This window comes from Capronia coronata, assembly GCF_000585585.1.
Source record: "Capronia coronata CBS 617.96 chromosome Unknown acBCG-supercont1.1, whole genome shotgun sequence".
Classification (NCBI taxonomy): Eukaryota; Fungi; Ascomycota; class Eurotiomycetes; order Chaetothyriales; family Herpotrichiellaceae; genus Capronia; species Capronia coronata.
Window position 1 is genome coordinate 3107965 of NW_006912893.1, and position 20214 is coordinate 3128178.

At 52.6% G+C, this 20214-nt stretch overlaps 11 protein-coding genes across 11 annotated transcripts; 3 read left to right on the forward strand and 8 right to left on the reverse strand.

Annotated features, from left to right (window-relative positions):
- Positions 1-313: 313 nt before the first annotated feature.
- Positions 314-604, forward strand: A1O1_01099 (uncharacterized protein; the record flags this gene model as incomplete). The annotated part of the gene is made up of 1 exon (XM_007722013.1): positions 314-604. One exon carries the CDS (start codon positions 314-316, stop codon positions 602-604), a length of 291 nt encoding a protein of 96 aa, XP_007720203.1.
- A 1088-nt stretch (positions 605-1692) lies between these two features.
- Positions 1693-2360, reverse strand: A1O1_01100 (uncharacterized protein; the record flags this gene model as incomplete). Its single annotated transcript, XM_007722014.1, has 2 exons — positions 1693-2043; positions 2124-2360. 2 exons carry the CDS (start codon positions 2358-2360, stop codon positions 1693-1695), a joined length of 588 nt encoding a protein of 195 aa, XP_007720204.1.
- A 510-nt stretch (positions 2361-2870) lies between these two features.
- A1O1_01101 (uncharacterized protein) lies at positions 2871-4292 on the reverse strand (the record flags this gene model as incomplete). Its single annotated transcript, XM_007722015.1, has 1 exon — positions 2871-4292. One exon carries the CDS (start codon positions 4290-4292, stop codon positions 2871-2873), a length of 1422 nt encoding a protein of 473 aa, XP_007720205.1.
- Positions 4293-5062: 770 nt separating this feature from the next.
- On the forward strand, positions 5063-6227 carry A1O1_01102 (uncharacterized protein; the record flags this gene model as incomplete). The annotated part of the gene is made up of 3 exons (XM_007722016.1): positions 5063-5122; positions 5195-5378; positions 5470-6227. 3 exons carry the CDS (start codon positions 5063-5065, stop codon positions 6225-6227), a joined length of 1002 nt encoding a protein of 333 aa, XP_007720206.1.
- Positions 6228-6791: 564 nt separating this feature from the next.
- A1O1_01103 (uncharacterized protein) lies at positions 6792-8566 on the reverse strand (the record flags this gene model as incomplete). The annotated part of the gene is made up of 2 exons (XM_007722017.1): positions 6792-8399; positions 8453-8566. The coding sequence occupies 2 exons, from the start codon at positions 8564-8566 to the stop codon at positions 6792-6794; spliced, it is 1722 nt and encodes a 573-aa protein (XP_007720207.1).
- A 979-nt stretch (positions 8567-9545) lies between these two features.
- Positions 9546-10156, reverse strand: A1O1_01104 (uncharacterized protein; the record flags this gene model as incomplete). Its single annotated transcript, XM_007722018.1, has 4 exons — positions 9546-9638; positions 9709-9775; positions 9835-9990; positions 10056-10156. 4 exons carry the CDS (start codon positions 10154-10156, stop codon positions 9546-9548), a joined length of 417 nt encoding a protein of 138 aa, XP_007720208.1.
- Positions 10157-11186: 1030 nt separating this feature from the next.
- A1O1_01105 (uncharacterized protein) lies at positions 11187-12260 on the reverse strand (the record flags this gene model as incomplete). The annotated part of the gene is made up of 2 exons (XM_007722019.1): positions 11187-11698; positions 11792-12260. The coding sequence occupies 2 exons, from the start codon at positions 12258-12260 to the stop codon at positions 11187-11189; spliced, it is 981 nt and encodes a 326-aa protein (XP_007720209.1).
- A 2342-nt stretch (positions 12261-14602) lies between these two features.
- A1O1_01107 (uncharacterized protein) lies at positions 14603-15982 on the reverse strand (the record flags this gene model as incomplete). The annotated part of the gene is made up of 1 exon (XM_007722020.1): positions 14603-15982. The coding sequence occupies one exon, from the start codon at positions 15980-15982 to the stop codon at positions 14603-14605; it is 1380 nt and encodes a 459-aa protein (XP_007720210.1).
- A 26-nt stretch (positions 15983-16008) lies between these two features.
- A1O1_01108 (uncharacterized protein) lies at positions 16009-16539 on the reverse strand (the record flags this gene model as incomplete). Its single annotated transcript, XM_007722021.1, has 1 exon — positions 16009-16539. One exon carries the CDS (start codon positions 16537-16539, stop codon positions 16009-16011), a length of 531 nt encoding a protein of 176 aa, XP_007720211.1.
- An 839-nt stretch (positions 16540-17378) lies between these two features.
- Positions 17379-18638, forward strand: A1O1_01109 (uncharacterized protein; the record flags this gene model as incomplete). The annotated part of the gene is made up of 1 exon (XM_007722022.1): positions 17379-18638. The coding sequence occupies one exon, from the start codon at positions 17379-17381 to the stop codon at positions 18636-18638; it is 1260 nt and encodes a 419-aa protein (XP_007720212.1).
- A 335-nt stretch (positions 18639-18973) lies between these two features.
- A1O1_01110 (uncharacterized protein) lies at positions 18974-19489 on the reverse strand (the record flags this gene model as incomplete). Its single annotated transcript, XM_007722023.1, has 1 exon — positions 18974-19489. One exon carries the CDS (start codon positions 19487-19489, stop codon positions 18974-18976), a length of 516 nt encoding a protein of 171 aa, XP_007720213.1.
- Between the last annotated feature and the right edge of the window lie 725 nt (positions 19490-20214).

The window sequence follows — 20214 nt, forward strand, 5'->3', positions numbered from 1 at the left end:
TCTCAGCATGTGGGCGGCGATCAAAAATCCGTTGATTCTCGAAACAAACTTGACCAGCTGAGGCCGGAGAAGTAGGCAATGTTGACAAACCGTCATTAGCCAGGATCCCGCAGGAAGTGCCATTCAAAGGCGGGTGATGATGGAACTCGACGACAAAGACTAGTATGGCTTTGGGGAGATCCAGGTTTGGTCGGGCTGTCTGGACAATGGCGAGCAAGTGGTGGCCTTTCTCAACGCTGGAAACGACTCGCGGACGATCGAGTATTCTCTTGTGGATGTGTTTGACAGCATCAAGACGAACGCAAATGCAAAGATGGGCTGGGATCTGTTCGATGTCTGGGGCAATCAGACCGTCATGAGCAATGCGGTGGCCAGCCAAGTCCCGAACGGAATTTTGGCGGTGGCCAATGCCACGGGTTACTACAACGCGAGCGACACGAGCTGGGCGGAAGCACTCAACCACTGCAGACCAATCCGCTCTTGTTCGGTACGCCCGCTGGGAGCGTCCAAGGTGGAGGAACCCTCTGCAAATATACCCAGACATGGAATCCAGATGTGGAGGCTACGGCCTCAAGGCGGAACGCCGAAAAGAGGTGAACTGTAAGTTAGGTAGGCGTCTAGGTAGTCTGACTAGTCACACGACACCGGTTGAGCAACTTGAACACCTTGTTTTTGTCCTTCTGCTCTGTCTTGGCTGCGCAATCAATCCTACCACTTGTCAACGATGCCCTCCCCACCAACATCTTTCTCTTTCCTTCGCGATCCAGGGCTGCCACAATTGAATGGCACCTTTTTGGCACCCGAAGAAACCAAAAAAGGGAGCAATCTCTCCAGGACTCGAACCCCCGACTTTCAGCCAACACAGCAAAAAACTTTACCTTGAAGCCCAGTGGCCCCGTAATGGCCACCGAGGTCCAAGGGAGCGAAACCTCCCCTATGTAAAGGTCTTACCCCGTACAATCCTCAGTAGAGGTTCTTCCGAACACCCGTTTTCGAGTCCAACCGCTCTCTGCTAAGGCATGGACACCAGTTGTGCAAGGCTTATACCACTGCCCCACCTCGGTGGTGGTTTGGGATGGCAGGAAGTCTAGAGGCCGAGGTTGGTCAGTGTTGGGAGGAATTCTGGTGATTTAAATATATATACACTCTAATTGTCCGCGGCGGTCCTAGTGTTGGTTAAGGTGAGGTTGGCATTCACTACTTCAGTGGCAGTGAAGCTCAACTGAGACAGCCTTGCGCACGGCAACCTCACAGCCTTGTGTGGTCATATGATCAGGCTGTGAATAAGCCTTGCGATCCAGCCTTGTCTGGGCTATATGTGAATGTGGTAGCAGCTTCACTGACTCGTAGTATCTCTCTTCTAGGTGGTCAGATACTTTTGGGCTCCAAGCTCTCGCTATGACGACACAACGTTATGGAGAGCGACACAACGTGCGAGACACGAGCATGCAAAGGAAGGCATTTGAGGACTGAAAGGTAGAAGATCGTGGTTGAGAAGTAACACATTCAGTGTGTGCATTACAGGCATCTATGCCAATCTATGCAACAATGGCAATGACGCCGATGAGTATGGCTACACCATAGCATTGAAACTTTTATTTCTTTCTTCCTCGTGAATCATAATGGTAGCGCAATGGACTCCTCTCCGTGGGAATGTAACAGATATATCCTCCCTGATGGAGGCGAGGCAAATCAAGCAATTTTGGCCTGACTAAAGTCCATTTCCGGATGCTGCGCCATGAACTGCTTCAGGATATCATCCTTTTTCTGCTCGTCGCTGGTCGGCTTTCCCTGCCGCTTCATTTCCTGATCATACATCATCTTCTCGACCATGCCTCTCGTCTCGCCGTCGAGTTCGGACAACTTGGAGTTCTCGGGCTGGATCTTGGTCGTGTCGATTTTGGGCGCCGACGTCACGATGTGCGCCCACCAATACGACCCGTGGCCTTTGGCGAGGTTGATGACGATCTCTTTGGAGCCGTCGGATTTGGTGTTTAGCAGCCACGTCGATTCGTCCGTCTGGATGGGATGTGGGAAGTCGCCCTGTTGAGGAGGTACAGGATACGAGTCAGTCAAAGAAGAGTCCATCCATCTTCCAGATTTAGGAAGCGCATTGCACTTACATCAATGATCGGTTCTTGGCCTTTGATTCCAACTTTGACGTGTGTCTTCTTCAACTCAACGACCAGGTCCCGCGCTTTCAGGTTCCCCGGGATAGGCACCGTCACTTCGGCCTCTTCGAGCGTCTGCGTCCATTTGTAGGGGAGCCTGGCTTGTTCTTCCTCTTCGCGCTTGCGGTCCTCGGCGTCCTGACGTGCTCGCACCGAAGGCGTGGGGGAGGCTGCGCGCGCTTCTGACATGATAGGACTTGGTGGTTCCTCGGATGGTAATTCTGAAGCGGCGCTGCGGAACTGCGAGGGCGATTGTGGTGTTTTGTACAATGTTCGAGAACTTTTGTTGGATCCAAGCGATGCAATGCGGAGAAACGATCGGCGAGGCTGTGGACAGTGAGTTGCAATGATATCAGATATCTCGCCGCTTTAACACAATGCCTTGGCCGCCGTGGTGTAGAACCCCATGGAAAGTAACGCCGCTTTGTCCGGTGCAGCTTGTAGCCTCGCTTTAACAGGTTGTAAAGTAACCAAATGCGGACTGCAGACTCGAACCAAGTGATAAGTGCGAAGATCGCTTCAGTGACCTCTGAATGTAGCGCTGAAGCCAAACTAACGGTAGGTGATAAGTACTAAAATTTACTGCCACGCTATAGTAACAGACCAGGTCATCTGGCATGACCCAAGCGACGTGGTCGACACGGCCACTTGTATTTACACTCCTCCTCAGTCTATAGAATCAGGGCATGAATCATCACATCATAGCCGATTCCTGGAGTATCCGTCGGGTATCCTAGGCACAGCCGGAGTACCGTGGTCTTGCATGGGATCGGGGAAGCCAGCTTCGTGCAACATCTCCGTGAACGTCGTCGTGGGTCTGCTGACTGCATCATGACCTTCTATCCGCACTCGCTTCGCTGGAGTGAAGTCGTCACCACCATAGCGGGCGGGACTGAGGACTTCATGGTCGTTGTGACTTGAAAGCTCCGAAATACCGGATATTGCACTGACACCGCGGTTGTTTGAACGGCTGCCCTCTGCCATTGCATTGGTGTAAGGAGGCGTCTTGGAAGGACTGCCCATATTGTTTGCGGATGGATATCTCTGGGAAGCCATGCCCCGCAGAGGCGCGATCGCTGCAGGCACAGGCGGTTGAACCGTTCCACTGGGCGGTGAGTACACTCGTATGCTTTCCGCGCTGGAGTCGTGCGCAAGTCTGCGCTCCGGTGTCACAGGAACTCCCGCAGGCACAGCAGGGATATTGTTCTGGACTGGTGGGGTTGGCATCTTCCAGTGGCTCTCGGTATATCTGGGACTAATCTGGCTTCTTGTGGAGAACATGGATTTGGCCCGCCCAGTGGTTCGGCGCAGGAAATCCGTTCTCATACCGCCACCAGAGCCCATTGGAATTGGGTCAGATATGGTCGGTTTATAGACCGAAGAGCCCGCAGAATGTCTCTTGCTGGGCTTGCGGTGTCGCCCACTGCATATCACCCATGCCAGCATGAGGAATGCGCCGACGAATATGCCGGGAAAGAAACCTGCGAGAAATACTCCAATAGGGAATTTGTTGCACGTTGGTGCGATTCGAGAGGCCGAGGAGCTTACACCAGTGGCGGTTGCAGTTGAGGTGCTGGTTGAACTAGTCGAGGCAGTGCTCTTCGTGGTAGAAGCTGCTGAGGAGCTGCTGGTGGACGAGCTGCCTGACGACGAAGCATCCGTCTTCCCAGTCTTGCTGGTGTCAGCTATAATATTGCACACGGGCGGGCCTGACTGGGCCTGAATGCAAGCATATCCAAATGGGCAACACTTTTCTCCGCAAGTGGGCAATTTGTCCCCCAAGCGTGTTGTAAACACGTTCGCATTCGCGTTTGCCGTCAGGTTTTGATTCTGGATATCGCAGGATATAGGCTGGATGTTGGAGCAGTCATTCCCCTCCGGACAACACAATCCTGACGACGACTTGTCCAAAGAGATACAGTTCGCGCCAGAAGGGCATTTAAAGTTGATAGGCAGTTGCGGATCGACCGAAGAACATGAGCTGGGGTCATCTTGCCTCCGAAGAAGCAACGAGGGGTCTTGGGATGCTCTGGATGTGGTCTGGGAGGCCGAGGCCGAGGATATAATGGCCGTCCCAGCTAAGAAAAGACGCAGGATGCAAACGCTTGATGGGAGACGCATGGCGAAGGTACGGCACGCTGGTTTTTGATTTCGTACGCTGGAATGTTGGTAAGGGCAGGAAGCAGATATGACAAGAGATTCATACAACGTCAAGTATAAAGGCCAGTCACTAGCGCTTTCACCATGTGTATCCAAAAATAAGAAATCGGGCGAAGAAGGAAACAAAAAGGCTTTCAGAACATTTGACAAAGAAAAGGTGAAGGCTTCACTCACAAAGACACAACGACCTACCGCGTGCCCATTATAGAGCCATCTGTGTGTCATTCAGGCTCGACTGGAGGATGACTACTGATCCATTGAGTGAAGAGTTCTGGAACCTGGATAGCCACTGTCTGCGGAATGTTCCATAGGCAGATAGAAGCTGAAAAGAGATCCGAGAATAGCCTGTGGCTTTGCCGCCAGTGGCCACGATGCGCGACCTTCTGATCTGAGGCATGCGCGAGAGATAGTGCTTCGCAAACACTGGAGCAGGGTGAAACGAGTGGTTTGTAGAGATCTGAAAGAATGTCAAACGGTCGAACAGTCGTTGCAGACAGACGGGGAGGTGGCGTGGTTCGTTTCAGACACGAGGCTCAGCACAATGACTCCGGCTCCTGATTGGATGAAGGCAGACGGACTTGCACTATACCGTTTTGGGAAGACGCAGCCATTTGAGAAATTTGGGAAATCCATCGACAAAGACATTCAAGTTGAGACCTGTTACGCTCACTCCATTTAGTCCATTCTGTAGCTGCTCAGGCGATGCGGCTGAGTTGTTCTTTTCTCCGTTCATGATCACCCGACCCCAGGCGCGGCCGCAGTCTCTACTGCGAGCCATCGTCAAACAAGCTGTGCGTACCCTGGAAGCGCACCTTCATTAAACCGGCACATGAGGCAAGCTGACCGTGTACTTCTCCATCAAGCAGTCTTCTCGTCCCCGACCTCAGCGCCGAAGCTTGCACAGTGTCCCGCAGTGGGCAGACTCGAAGAAACAGCAACGGTTCGCCCAACATGGCGTTCCAGGCTTTCTCTCCCCGAACACATACAACGAGACATACGTGAAATACACTCAACATCTTTGCGATCGGTTAAATGAATGGACCCAAGGTATATATATATACACACATCGCCGTCCTACGCAAGACAGGACGGACGTCAAGCTATGGAAGGGGCGCACATCTCTAACGGTTCATCCCAGGCACGCCTGACGAGTCGACGTCTGCTTTCGATCTGCATGCCATCAACGCACACAAGCCCGAACGAGCCGCACTTTACAACCATGCTGCCATGGCTAACCACACGCATTTCTTCTGGGAGTCGCTGACCGACGCCGAAGATCCGGTCGAGCGTCGTCCCGGTCTGAATACAATGCGATCAATAGAGATGGACTATGAGTCGGTCGACCACCTGCGGTCCGAGTTTCTCGAAATTGCCGACGCCATGTTCGGCAACGGCTTCGTCTGGTTGATGAAGCCACCCACCCCCGGCGGACTTACCATTCTGGCCACATACAATGCTGGCAGTCCCTATTCGGAAGCTGCCCCACGCAGAGACAGCCGCGACATGGCGACCTACGACGGCCGCCAGCTTGCAGCACAGCTCTCCGGCCGAGGCGGACTCGGCGCGGGAAGTCTGGAAGAACGCACGTTAGGCCGCGGAGGCGGACTCGGTGTTGCTGGCGCATTCGGTGACTTCAGCTCCGCCCGAGCCAATCTGTATGCCGGTGCCCTGAACGCCCAGCCCATTCTGTGCGCCAATGTCTGGCAGCACCAGTACATTCCCGATTGGGGTGTGCTGGGTAAACGGGCGTATTTGACGGCCTGGTGGGATCACATTGACTGGCAAATGGTCGAGCGACGGCACTCCATGTACGAGACCGAAGGCGAGAGATTTGCGCCCAACAGGAACGCCCGGCCTTACGCGAATGTCATGGATGCTGTGACCAGAGCTATGTGAGCGAATCCTTGCTGTCGATTCTGGTGGAATGCACTATATGTACCAGGAATGGCTTCCGGGAAGATGGGAATCAAAATGCCTGGGTTGTATTAATACAATTGGCCAAAATGGTGTTTAGGTAGTAGACGCAAGAAAGCTTTATCTTCTCCGTCGTTCGTGTTTTCTCTATGCCCATACAGTCACTAGCTTTTCGCGGGGTTCATTACACTGTAGTCTCGCGGCCATATCGCCGGGCGAATGGCGACCACGCAGGAACAGATGCGCTTCCGCTCATATCACCCGTGTCGATTGTTCGTCGGCTATGCACTGGCAGGTCGGTTTCCAGCAACTTGCAGCACAGGTTGCCGCCGTGTTGTCTGCTCCTGTTGACGTTGAAATGGGACATAGATTGTGGTTGCACACCGTCTCTGTGGTGATGCCCGATTTGCGAACCTCGCCGAGTCCGCAATTGGTCCATCCAGGACCCCAGCTGCAGCCCTTGGGACGAAGCTAACATGCCTACTCCGGGCGGCCGTCGACGTGATCGTCACCCAGGCAAGCAAAATCGTGAGGTGCAGAAGCGACTCAATCCCAATACCTAATGACGCCGTCCAACCCGCCAGTGGCAACCTTGCTACTCTCGTGCTGATGCCAGGCGACGCAGGTCACCGCACCTTTGCTCTCCCCACCAGCCTGGATTTTATGCCACATCTTCCCCGTCTTCCAGTCCCAAAAGCACACGAATCCTCCAGTGTCACCGCTCGAGATGATGCCGCCGTCAGGGCTGATTGCCACGTCAATCGCATAGCCGCTTGTATTATGGCCGCGGAAGCCTTTCTTGCGATTCTGACGGAATTTGTCGCCGGCCGCGTATACCACGATCTGGTTATCTGCACTCTGAAAGGCAACATATTTGCCCGAGGGATGAGGTGCGGATCGGACCAGTGCATACATCGATGGATCGGCGATGAACTTGATCGGCACCGGAATCCCGTATTCCCAAGCTCGCAAACTTTTGTCGTCGGAAGTAGAAATGAATCTTCGCCCTTCGTCGACGAAAGTCAAGGTGTTGATCGGTCCAAGATGATGGTCGTATTCTTGTGTGAGCTCTCCGGAGCGAGTGTCGAACTGGACAATCTTCTTATCGCTCATGCCCGCAATAAATTCATTTCCTTCTGGATGGAATCTTAATGTGTGTGGTGTTTTGCCGGTCGTAAAGCGCGATATCACTTTGCCAGTCTCCGTGTCCCATAGCTTCATCTGGCGATCGTACGAGGCCGACAAGAATGAGCGGCCAGTAGGGTGAAAGTCGGTGTCTGTGATAGCCTTGTTGTGGCCTGAAAATGTGCGCAGCAGTGTTCGGTCGTGGTGCGCGTCCCAAAGAGCAATTTTGGCATCGGCAGAAGATGAAAGTAACAGATGTGATGACTGGGGAATGAAGCGTAATGATGTGATCGGTTTGGTGTGATATTTGTAGACGTGGATGAGCTTTTTCGGTACGTAGTTTTGGGTTGAGCCGGGTTCTTTTCGCAGATCGATGTCCAGGTCTTGCGGTACGTGCATATACGTACGACCTTGATAGTCGAATTCGGAAGCTCCGTGAAATTCAGTGGTCTCGGCCGTATTCGTGTCGGCAGAGTATGCGGTGGCTTCCTTGGGAGGCGGAGGCAGAGGCGTTGGGACGATGCCTTCCTCTACCCATTCTTCATCTGACGCCAGCTCTTGATCAGCGGCGGCTTCGGCTTCCTCGTAAGCCACATCATCACCCTGGTACTTTGCCCAGGGACCGAGGTACGCGCCTTCACCATCGACAATACTGCTATCGCCCTTCTTCTGCCTCTTCGCCCGGATCGCGGCGCTGTCCTGTTTCGAAGGTCGTAACTCCACCACATCTTTCCCGCCGTACTTTTCAACGGCCGATTGATCGCCCACGAATGCGCCGTTCAGGCTCGGATCCCTGGTGTAACCCATACTCTGAAAGGTCCTGTGCTGTGTTTTGAAGGTCGCCTCAGACATGGCTGTCTCCTCTGCGTTTCCGGTGAGAACATTCTTGCGCTTCAACGCATTCCCGGACGAAGACCTGAAAGGGTTGGCTGGGCCTTGCGCAGGGCGGGCCAGGTTGTCGTAGGTGACATTGTAGGTGAGAGCGGTGCTGGAAGGGTTTGCCAGCATTATCTGCATCTGAGTATTGTCCTACAGACCGTTAGCCTGACAAGAAATGTACTGTGCGACTTGGGGGGCCAAACCTCTGTAGAGACGTCTGGCGCCGCATTCACCGGCTTCGCCAGCGCAGGCGTTGGTTGCGTTGAAGGAGTCTCGTCATCGCTCGATTCATATCCCGCTCCCAAAAGACCCGCCATAATGATTTAAAAGGCCGGCTTGAACTTGCCGGGCCTAGACCTGGAGATGAGACATTCAGCTCAAGGTCCCTCCGTACTCGACGTCGACCGTAGTCTTCGAAAACCCGGGAAAGAATCTCTTCGGCAAACCTTCCTCCTGTCGCCACAGCCTTACTTGATTGATGGAAGGCTGCGCATGTGCAGTCAACAGGACGGAGCAATGGGCGGAGCAGTATGTCAAACGGACGGGTAGGGAATCTTTGCTATTGCAGAAGTGAGACACGTCTTTGTGCAGAGCTTATGCCTCCTGGTTCTGGCGATGGTTTTGAGCAGGCTTCGAAATGTAACTAGTGCCTGACCATATTTACGTTCACTAATTGATCAGAACTGCGAAAGCACGACAGCCAAAAGCATCAAACAAAATCTATTTAGAAATGATCAAAATGATTATGAATTCAGCGCTACAGGGATATGGATGCGCTACCCTTCCACACACTCTCTTGTCCAATACGTAGAGCGACGTAACCACCAGTTGCAGCCTGTTATGGCCTGGCTTGAACAACAAGACATTGGGTGGCTTGATCTTGTAGCTTGACAATGAGTATGTCCACACACTCACCTTTGTGCGACTCAAATCCCTCCTGTTTCCTCCGCTAAGATAGTTGGCGCAGAGCGCCGGTCGCACAATGTCTTTGAAGGCTCTTGAGTTTCCCATCTCCACGCCTGACAGTGGCATAAATTATGCCCAATGCTGCTTGCCATACCACAATATAAATCATTGAACCTGCTCTTGGCCTGACCTGCTCTGGAGTAGCCAGGTCTCTTCCTGACGAAGTTTCGACTCCACTCCTTTGTATTTGCCAACTGTCCCGGCCACTTGATCCATCTCCTGAAGCTCCTTGGTCTGCGTCTCAGACCTCACAAGGTGACTCCAGAGCAACCGACCCGTCGATCAGGAGTAGCTACCATGGTTCGCCGTATATGACACTTGGTCACGGAGTCAGTTGGACTCGTCCCGAATCAGCGCGACAATCATGCTGTAGAGGTAGAAGAAGAACATGACCAGATGGAAACCAAGTTTGATGAATGATTCCTAGATAGATGGTCAGCTCGATAACTCCTCTAGGTCAAGAGCGAGAGCAGGAAGCGCAAGGGGAATATACCTTCTTGTGAACATTCAACTTCCTGAAGATCTCCGTTGCATCGAGTAGATGTTGATTGTCAATGATCCTGCAATTTCCTTATCAGCCAAACCACCCATTGGAGGACGGAACCTGAGTAACACCCACTTCTTCGCGTTGAAAGCCAAGAGAGGCAGATTCAACAGTATTGCCAACCAGTATCCATTGATGACGAACAAGAATGTGAGGAATGCGTGGACAGCCGCTTCGGGAACGATGTAGGTATTCAGACGGTTGCAAAGGTCGATCGGGTTGATATAGTCACTGGAAACGAAAGCAGTCAGCAAGCATGTCCACCTAGAGAACCCTTCGGATGTATCACAACTGACCATTCTAGATCGCTGTACATAATGGTGAAGAAGACCTGTAGGAAGAGATTGACGGCATTTATTAAAACAGCGAGCAGGTATAACCACGCCTCGCCCGACATTTTGCTGAAGTCGCTTTGCTTGCGCAGTCAAGAGTATCAGTGCCGTAGGTGATCGCGAGAAGGCCAAATCCGAGAGGCTGTGAGCTGTTTCTGGACAGGCAGGACTAGATGATTCGCAGGAGGGGAAGAGGCTGGACGTAGCGGACTGGAACGGAGGAGACCGAGGACCGGCGGATCGTTTCAGCGGCGCAAGTCGAGAATATATGGGAGCAAAGTTGTTGGACAGCTCTTGTAGCGAAGACCAAGCTGTCTTTGCGATGTCGGGTAGCAACAGTGAGGCGGTAGTATTGGTAAAGTGGGCAAAGTGGTGAGCAGAGACGTGCGGAAAGGAATTATGTATGGCAGCTTAGGTAGGTTACCTAAGGTTAGGCAGGTATGAGATCAATCGTGGGGGGTCGAAATTGTTGGCAGCTCCCGTTCCAGCGCACCGCACTGGCAGTGAGATAAGTATGCTAGGCTAGGCTAGGCTGTGCTATGCTACTGCGTACTACTACAAGAAGTCTACGGCAGGCACCAAAGTGCCAACGTCACATGTCAACGACTTATACCTGGCCTACTAACACCTACAGGTACCTAGTAGCCTCGCTAGATGAGGCACTATCCACCTGGTCTGCTTTAGGACAGTATCCAGTAGTAAGGGACACGTAGAAGCCCGTAGGCGTATAGTATGTAGGTAGGTAGATACTGTCAACTTTGTCAACTTTTTGGTTGTATCATTATCGCTCTATCTCTGTTCGTGTTCGTGTGCTCATCATGTTCGTATGCTCGTCTGCTCTTTCATGCTTCTGCTCAATCAGGTAGCAGATTTCCGACGCCGAGTCGTCCCGTGTATCTTTTGTGCGGTAAATGAAATGCATCGATACAATCGTTGATTCGTGGTGCGGGCGTCTTCCTGGAAGCCCGTCTTGACCGATTGCTGTGACGAAGGTATAGGGAGTCGATCAGAAAGCTTCAATATCGCCCAAAATGCTTGACCCGGTCAGGCCCCATATGCATTCAACATGGGATCCAACAGTACCAACATTCCCTCTCAGCCGTCCTCGCGAGGGGCGCGCAATGGCAGCCCGTCGGGAAACCGCAGCCCGATCGTGCACGCATGCGTACAGTCCAGTGTCAGATGGTACTGGCGTGATCTCTCAATCGTCCACAGCTGCTGCTGGAGCCCGGGATTATGCCCAAATGCATCAAGTCCCCCGCGCTGTTCGATCATGGTTCGCAAAGCGTCGGCATGGAGACGAATCTCACTACTTTGTCCATAATCTGCCGTATACGCCAACAGCAATAGCACGGCCTGGATGTTGGAGTCGCTGCTGGCATGGCCAGGCATTCGTAATCGGTTCCACAAGATATTGGTGCCTCGTCCGAGGTGTGACTCTGCTTCGACTTGGTCCTGCGCTGTCTCGGGGCTGGCCTGCAGCCTCCAACGTGTCGCATAAGCATGGGCAAGAAGTAAATGTCGAGCTGCATCGTGCTCAAGGATATATGCGACTGCGCCATCGAAAATGTCCCTGGATGTGGACTGTTGGCAGAATGTCAAACGATCTAGATCATCAACAGTTAGCTCTTTGCACAAAGTCCAGCTCATCATTCGCAAGGGTTCGTACAGTCTCAATCTCCTCCCCAAGAGGGACTTACAGTATTGCAGTATGATATCTTCATCTGATATTAACGGTCCTACCGTCGGCGCCGTGTCTGTGTTAGACGTTGTCTCTGACGTGGTCGTAGAGGTCTCCGTCTCTTGTTCGGTTTGAGTGCTGGATGTCCGGCTTGGTCCCTCGGGCCTCTCGCGCGCAAGTGGCGCTGGAGACCTGGAGACGGAGCTGGCACTGCTGGTCGAGGAAGTTGCCGGAGTAACTTCGGTAGTCTGGCTTGGACGTCTTCCCCATTCCAGGTACCGGGTTTGGCTGGAACGGCGTAACAGTCGGGACCTGGCATCTCGACGTTGTGCCGCTGAATGGTATGCTGTGTGTCTTTGAATGGCACTCCTCACATTGGGGTCCTGACTGTCGACGAATTCAATCAGATTGGGACGACGTGATCCAGAACCACGTCTCTGACCACCTTCCGTATTGCTTTCCTGGGAGTTCCTTCCACTGGATGACATGTAGGACAGTTCTTGTTGTAGGTCGTGTCGATGTTGAAAAGGTCGAATGGGGGAACGAGAATAAAAAGGAAGGAAGAATCTTTACAATGCAAAAAAACGCTCCTACATCGAACTCCTTGAGGCCACCGTAGACTGTTTGATGACAGGTAACCACGAGGTATCTCTCAGAAAGCTGTCGAAAAGACTTTTCTCCACGAGACTCATTGGGAAAAGAGAGCCTGCTCCAAAGCTTGGGTCATGAAAAGTGTCCAGTCAGCCACAGAGAGGCAGCGAGAAGGCTTTGGAATTCCAATGTGTAACAAAGAACGTGTGAACAAAAAAGTCTAAAGAAAATGAGTATATCTGTCAAAGGGGTGTTAATATATCGTTCTGAGGAGCACGGCAAAGCGGCTAACCCTCTGTGGGACTGCACCAGCTTGGTGGAACGAGGCTGCGCTGCGACGAAAGCCCGGGGCGATACTTGCCACAATCTATGCGGAGGTCTTCGGTTCTAGATCGATCCCGTGATATGGGCCAGAGAGGACAACATAGACGCTGCTCCGGCCCATCATGATAGGCACTGGGCATCACCTAAGCTTTATAGGGAAACCAAATGGTCGATACCTCACGGCGGTCTGGACGATCTCGTAATATCCAGAAATACGCTCAGCTGCACCGAGTTGCCACCGAGTGTGGCGACTGTAATGCAACCTAGGTACCTTAGTCGACGACGAGGAGAAGAGAGTCCGTATTTTCTAGAAAGGGCCCGATCACGTGCCATACCGAATCCGGAGGAGTGTGCTCGAACCTTCTCGAAATAGGACTAGTGGCAAAAGGCTTGAGTTCTAGTTCATTGCTGACGGGGAGTAGCCGGAGATGATTGGTTAGGAACAACGACAACCGAAATTCGTTACATTTACTACAGAGTTAGCAGTAGCAGTGCTAAGTGCGCCGAGAACGACACCGAGAACAAAAGCGGAGTCGAATGGAGACTGTTCACTTAGCAGATCACCACCCTACCCGTCCACAGCCTGAGCCCGATGCACTCTTTTCCTTGTCGCACGATAACGGCATTGTTTTTCCGTACCAATAGCAAGGGTCTTCTACTCCCAAGTCAATGCTGTTGCCAATCCACGTGTTTCGAGATATGGAAAGACAGGATACCCAGAGGTCTTTCGAAAGAAGCAAAAATCTCAAACATGGGATTGACCTCACCCGAGTAAAATTTCTGAAGCAGTTGTCATAACCCCCAATCAAGAGAATGGAACTTCCAATTTCCACCTCAAAGCGCGAGAATCCCATTTCCTGCAGTGGATGCGGCACAAATATGTCCTGCGCACTCCGTAGAAATAGCCGTGGTCCGCTGCGAACGCAAGGCTCCGCTGCCACAACAATTTTGACCTGACAGAGACTGTCAACCTGGAGTCCCACCGCCGGCATTGATACCGTTTCCCCCTTAAACCCCTCATATGGGCTAGGGGGTCGCTGGCACTTCTCCCGATTGTTCCCGAGGAAAAGATTTCCTGATTATAGAAGCTTATTATTACAACATAATACTACCTAGGTACATAGGCTTCGACCTATTAGTCTATCATGACAAGTTCCCATACTAGAGCGATGTCAGTGGGGGGTGCTGAATAATGGCAGGCACCTTTCGATCACCGTAGCAAAAAAATTGGACCTCTGCAAATTGTAAAGGCCTCTAAGGTACAGGCTATTATCATAAAGTACACAGCCTTCTGGTCACGCGACATGATACACTAGTACCTAGTCTATTCTATACGCCACTTACCCCACAGCGGACTTGTACCTAGTATGATTGGTGATATCAAACTATAAGATGATGTAATCATGGTAGTGACTGTGGGCGAGGCTGAGCAATTAGGAGACTTGAACACGTTCCCACCCCCCAACACCACCACAAGCGAAGAAGAAACTGATTGATGAAGAGGCAAAAACAATCGACAGTCAGGATTCCCAAATGGTCACCCACTTTAGTACTAACTGGCCGGTATTGAGCTTAAGTACCACTGAGCGAACGGGAAGTGCTGCATTCTCAATCCTATGGTCGATTGCAGCAGAAATTGTGGCATACTAATATATCAAACTACTACAGAGTGAACAACTATGACTGCGCCGAGTAGTCAAATACCTGCAAAGAGATTTTAGTTCATGGATTTCAATCCCGGAAGGATGGAACGGAAGAAACTGGATAGACCAGGGAGCTGTAGAAAACATTATCAGAAGAGAATATCAGCCGGGCAATGTCATGTCAAGGCTACCTAGCCTGCTGTGGTCGACTGATGCTTGTATGAGGGTATTCTATTGACATGAAGCAAGCAAATTCCAAGCACTCCGAATCGCTATCTCCTCTTTTTGCCTTTTCCTGCCACTGTTCTGGCCATGGTTCCTGTTTTTTGGGCAGAGTTTGTTGCACGAGCACTCCGCGTTTGTATCGCATAATTTCCCCGTGGTGTTTCGCCAACATCAGCTTGGACGCCTTCATCGTATTCGCTACCTTCATCGTCGTCATCTTCCTCGGAGTCAGAAGGGGCTAGGTACCTCATCACCTCGGGTTGTTCGTCGGGCAAGAAGAGCTCATCTTGCGGGCGGCGGTATCGGGCGGCCTGATTTGGCTGCATCGCTGGCGGGCCAGAGGCAACACGTCGCTGGGGCGAGGCGAATCTTGGATCAGAAGGATCAAAACGTGGCGCCCTTCCAGTGCTGGTCTGATAAGGGAGTTGATCCAAGGGGACATTAACAAGGCTCGAGCTCGAGCGTGAACGGGGCTCCCAATCTGATTCGGATGGATCAGGCCGGGAGGCGCGGGATGAGTTAGCGCTAGGCCGAGCGCTATAGACTGCGTCTGGAGTGGAGGAGTACCGTTGAGTAAGATATCGATGCTGGTAGACAGCCATTGGCGGCAATTGCTGCTGTCGCAGGGATTGACTAGAGTTGTGACGAGACCCTTGTCGCGAGGATTCAGCACGACGTGAACCAGGCACGTGATACCCTTGTGGGTAAGCGCCCCGCCGACCATAATCTGGATCTGTTGGAGGCAAGGCATAAGAAGCAACTGAGTCATCACGATTGGATAGGTTTGAAACGGAGCCTTTACCACGACCTCGGGAATCGACCGCTTTTCCCTTTGGCGAATTGCTGGCCGACTTGTTAATTTTGCCAGGCTTCTTGCGGACCTCAACTGGTTTGCGTTTGACCGGAGATTCTTTCTTGCTTCTGGGAGTCGCTTTCGGTGCAGCAGAAGGACGTGGAGGGTTCTGGTTCCGCTCTAATCGTTCCAAAGCATCAATCTCAGCTTGACTCAATTTGATGTTGGGCTTACCCAGAGCCCGGGCACGTGCAATCCGCTCAAGAGCTCTCTCCACAAGCATGTCTTCTTTCTCCCTATACCTTAGTTGCATATCTGGTCGTCGGATGAGGCCAGTAGAGGCTCCGTAATCGTCATCGTCATCTTCAGAGGGAGTATATTCGTCGTCATACTCAGCACGCGAGCGCCTTCCGCGGACAACACGGCCACCCAAATCAATACCAGTAAATCGAAGCTCATCAGAAACAAATCTTGGCTGACCATAACGGTGATCCAGCCCAACACCTTGTGAAGTGTCGTCGTCAGTATCCAGTTCCTCCACACGATCCTCATACTCCCACGACCGTTGAGCACCCCATTGCCTGTCGTTCTTCGCCGCCGGTCGTCCCCCTGGTGGTCTTCCCCAAGGGGGCATATCGTATGGAGTTCGCGGCCGACCACCTAGACCGCCTCCTCGGAAAAAGCATTCTCGATTGGTCTATCCATAAGTGAAGCATGACCCAGAATAGTCACCCCGGTCGCACCGATGAGCCACAGAAATGTCGAGATGGGTGAAGAGATAAACGCGACAGGGACCGCAATGCAGGCCAGTCCAGTGTAGAGTTGAGACGTAGTGGCACGGAGAGTACCAAACTCGAGATCGCTTCCTCCCAGTTTGCCAATCGCCCACATGCCACCAACGACCAGAATGATGTCAAAGAGGAGCCATAAGTTGGTAAGCAGGCTGTAGATGCTCAGCATAACAAAGACCACCGCATAGTTGCTAGAGAAATAGCTCAGATTGTAGTTGACTCTGCTCTGGACTTCACCAAAGTCATGGGGCTTTGACAATCTCTTCAAATCCAGAAACTCGGATATGGGTTTGATGTTTGCGAAGCGTGAGGAGATGGACTGCGAGCGGACGCTGTGGAAGCGATCGGACAGATTGAAACGGGACGTCAGCGCGTCAAGGGGGATGCTCATGCGTGCCATGGCTCTTAGGATGGAGAAGATGACCGCAGACTTGAGTCTCGAGGAGTTAGAGCGTCTTGGTGAATGAGAACGGGCTAAGCTTGAATGTTGTTAGCCTTCGAAAGTGAGGACAGTTGCGGCTACCCGCTGCTGTAGGACGTACGAGTCTCCTTTCGGACGTCTGGAAACGTGTCGACGGTTGAACGAAGGCAGGGTGTGAACTCGAGCGAGAGCGTAAAAGCGAGTGAATGGGACAAAGCGGACAAAGGGGCTGACGGAGACAAGTAGCACCTAGCAGGGACTCTTCTTGGTTGCAGTGTTGAAGTTCTCCCTTTGTGGATTTTGGATAGGGGATGACGAGTGGAAAATTCGAGGGGACGAAAGGGTGCAGTGGTTTGCCTGCGCCTGGTCCTCCCCCTGTTGGGTGTAATAATCTGTCAGCGCTGTCTCCAGTTTGTGACTCGCTTCACGCGTCTCGCTTCTCAGCCACAGTCCAAGACACCGTGGTCTGGTAAGGCAACTGCTCCTCAACTTGCCTGCGGCTGTCCCAAGGTGCTGTGACTGCCATCGCCCAGGCAGACAGCCTGTGAGGAGGAGAACTAAATTACTGACCACGGGCCCAGGACTAACGGTCCGAATATATACCTTCACTTCATGGTCGAATGGCTGAACTGTCCTAAGCTACTGCACGTCGCTCTGCCGTCTCGAAGGTCATTTCCCGTTCATTGGACCACGTCTTTGGGCCGCCACCCACAGCACTCGCGAATTCCTTGCCTCGCTCATTTCGTGCCGTACGAAAACACTCCTTTACTTGGTTGCTCGCATATTTTCGCTCGTCGTGGGGGAAGTGGGCGTAGAAAATGAGGCAGCGAATCCTTCAATTCTTGCTCGTCTGCACCTTCCTGGTCTTGGCTGCAGCGTGGACCAAGGAAGACTATGAGATCTTCAGATTAAAAGACGAAGTCGAGGCCGCCGAGGGAAACGGAGTCAACTTTTACGACTTTCTCGGCGTCAAGCCTTCCGCCACAGTCGAAGATATCAGCAAAGCTTTCCGCAAGAAATCGCGAGCACTTCATCCCGACAAGGCCAAGCATGCCTTCGTAGCCTCTCGTTCCACCCCCAAGCCCAAGAAGCCTGGCGAGAAGAGGAAGAGTGGCGTGCACGTCTCGAAGGGGCCGTCCGAGCGGGAGATCCAGCGCTTCATCAAACAAGCAGGCGAGAGATACAGCCGATTGGGTGTGGTTACCAATATTCTGAAAGGGCCAGAAAGAGAACGATACGATTTCTTCTTACAACATGGATTTCCCTCGTGGAGAGGTACAGGCTACTACTATTCGAGATACAGGCCTGGGCTTGGTACGGTTTTGTTTGGTCTCTTCCTTGTTGGTGGTGGAGGAGCCCATTACCTTGCACTGGTCACGGGATACAAGAGACAACGTGAATTCATGGAGAGGTATATCAAGCATGCTAGAAAGACCGCATGGGGTGATGAATCCGGCATTGGAGGCATTACCGGGCTCGCTGCACCGGCGGAGGCTCCTCAAGCAGCTGAAGAACCCGACCCGATGGCGAACCTGAATCGACGGCAAAAGAGAGAACTGGAGCGGCAAAACAAAAAGGACAAATCCAGCAAATCCAAACCGGTCAAAGCGGCTCCTGTACAAGCGTCTGCTTCCTCTAGGGACAGAAAGAGGGTCATTGCTGAGAACGGAAAGGTCCTTGTTGTTGACTCGGTGGGAAACGTGTTTTTGGAAGAAGAAGACGATGATGGAAACGTTCAAGAGTTTCTTCTGGATCTGGACGAGATACCGAAGCCAACAGTTTGGGACACAGCAGTAGTACGCCTTCCCTTGTGGTTTTACCACAAGGCCTTCGACCGATTCTCACACAACACCCCACATGGAGTTCATGACGAGACTCTGCTCGGGGAAAACGAAGGAGAACTTGAGTCTTCTCCTGAGGGTGCAATGCCTGAGGAGGCGACATCTTCCGGATCCAACTCAAGTCAGGAGATCGGCTCAGGGTTTGAGCTAGTCGACTCTTCAGGCATCGAGAAAGAAATCGAGAAGGTTTCGGCTGCGGCAGGAATGAAAAAAAGGGGCAAGAAAGGAAGAAAATGAGGTCTTGATGAGCGTTAAGTTTCCAGAATAGACTTATCCAAAGCTGGCGGTAAACAGCAGGCTCCTACTCGGAGCTGTTGGCATGGCCTTGACAATGAAATGAAGACATACTACTATGGTGGAATCTTCTGCCGTATCAGAAACTGTATTGCTCCCATATCGCATAGGTGTAGTTTCGAGCGTATATGTTCAAGGCTCAGCGTGTCCTTGTCCGTAGTTGCTCAAACATCTGTGCCGGCTGCATTTCGGATTGTCTCGGTCCCCTGACATACGAGATGTTTCCGAGTGTCCTCAACCGCCCGCTCAGTCACATACCAGTCTTCAGTTACTGGCTGTCACATGAACCTCTGCGCAATGCCCACCAAGGATGAAATACTCTCGCCCACGCCGCCGGCCATGCCGGGCATCGCACTGCCGCCGGCGAAATCGCGAGCTCCACCACGCGCATAGTATCTCTCACTTTGCTGACGAAACCCGCCGCCACCTCCCCTTCCTCCTCCTACCATATTCTCCAACGCGCGAGGCAGTCTGACACCAAAGCGGGCAAGAAGCTTGGTCAACGCGCCGCCGGTGATCAAGGGCATGATGACCAGCAAGAAGACCTTGACGGGATGACGGCGCATGTAGGAGTATATCTCGCGCAGGAAGCGACGAACACGGTTGACGAAGCCGGAGCGTGGACGAGGGCGGGCGTGGCCTCGAGACGAAGGACCGCCGCCCCCGCCCAAGGAGAAGAAGGAGGATGCGCTGCGAGAATATGATGGGCGGGAGGCATAGTAGTTTGTCTTTCGGGATGGGCTGCGACTCCGGCTCCGGCTGCGGTCGCGGATACCGTCGTTCCAGAAGCCCATGTTGGAGGGAGCAGGACGAGGCGGAGGGGCCGAGAAGGATTCCTCAGGGTGGTGGCACGGATGCAATGGCGGGTAGTGCACGTTCAACTCAAGTGTTTCCGGCCGTGCGAAACGGAGGATCGTCACACGTGGGTGGGAGCAGTGACAGCGGTGCTCACAGAAGTGTGCTTGCACAGTCCCCGGTGAACGGCCTTCGAGACGTCTGGTCGTAGATTCTGGTTTGGGCTGTACTCGACATTGAGAAGTCGCAAGTCATATGTGAGGGAGGTGAAGTGGCCTCTCACTCTGCGAGTATCACTGCATACCTGATTGCCTTTGGGTACCAATCACTGCAGGTAGGTTCTCTTCGAAACATTCGAGGTGGCTGGACAGTAGGGGCACCGAACTGCCCACGCTACATACTAGCAACACGACGGACCAGGCTGAAGACCCCTGTTGCTGACTGTCCGCCGTTCAAAACTGATAATTGGTTGCCCTCTCCAGCCGACTCCATATCTTCTGCCCCGCTAAATGGTCACGCTGGCCAGACCACCATTGGACGGCCTGGAAGCCGCCACTGTGGCTTGAACACGGGGCTTTCCTCTGTATCGACGTCATTTCATCGCCCTGCCTGCGCTCACTGACCTGTTGTTATCACCACACAGCAGGCTGATGAGGCCATGTTCGTACCAGACAACATGAATACTTTGTATACTACCCTAACATAAGCGCTCTATCTCCTATTG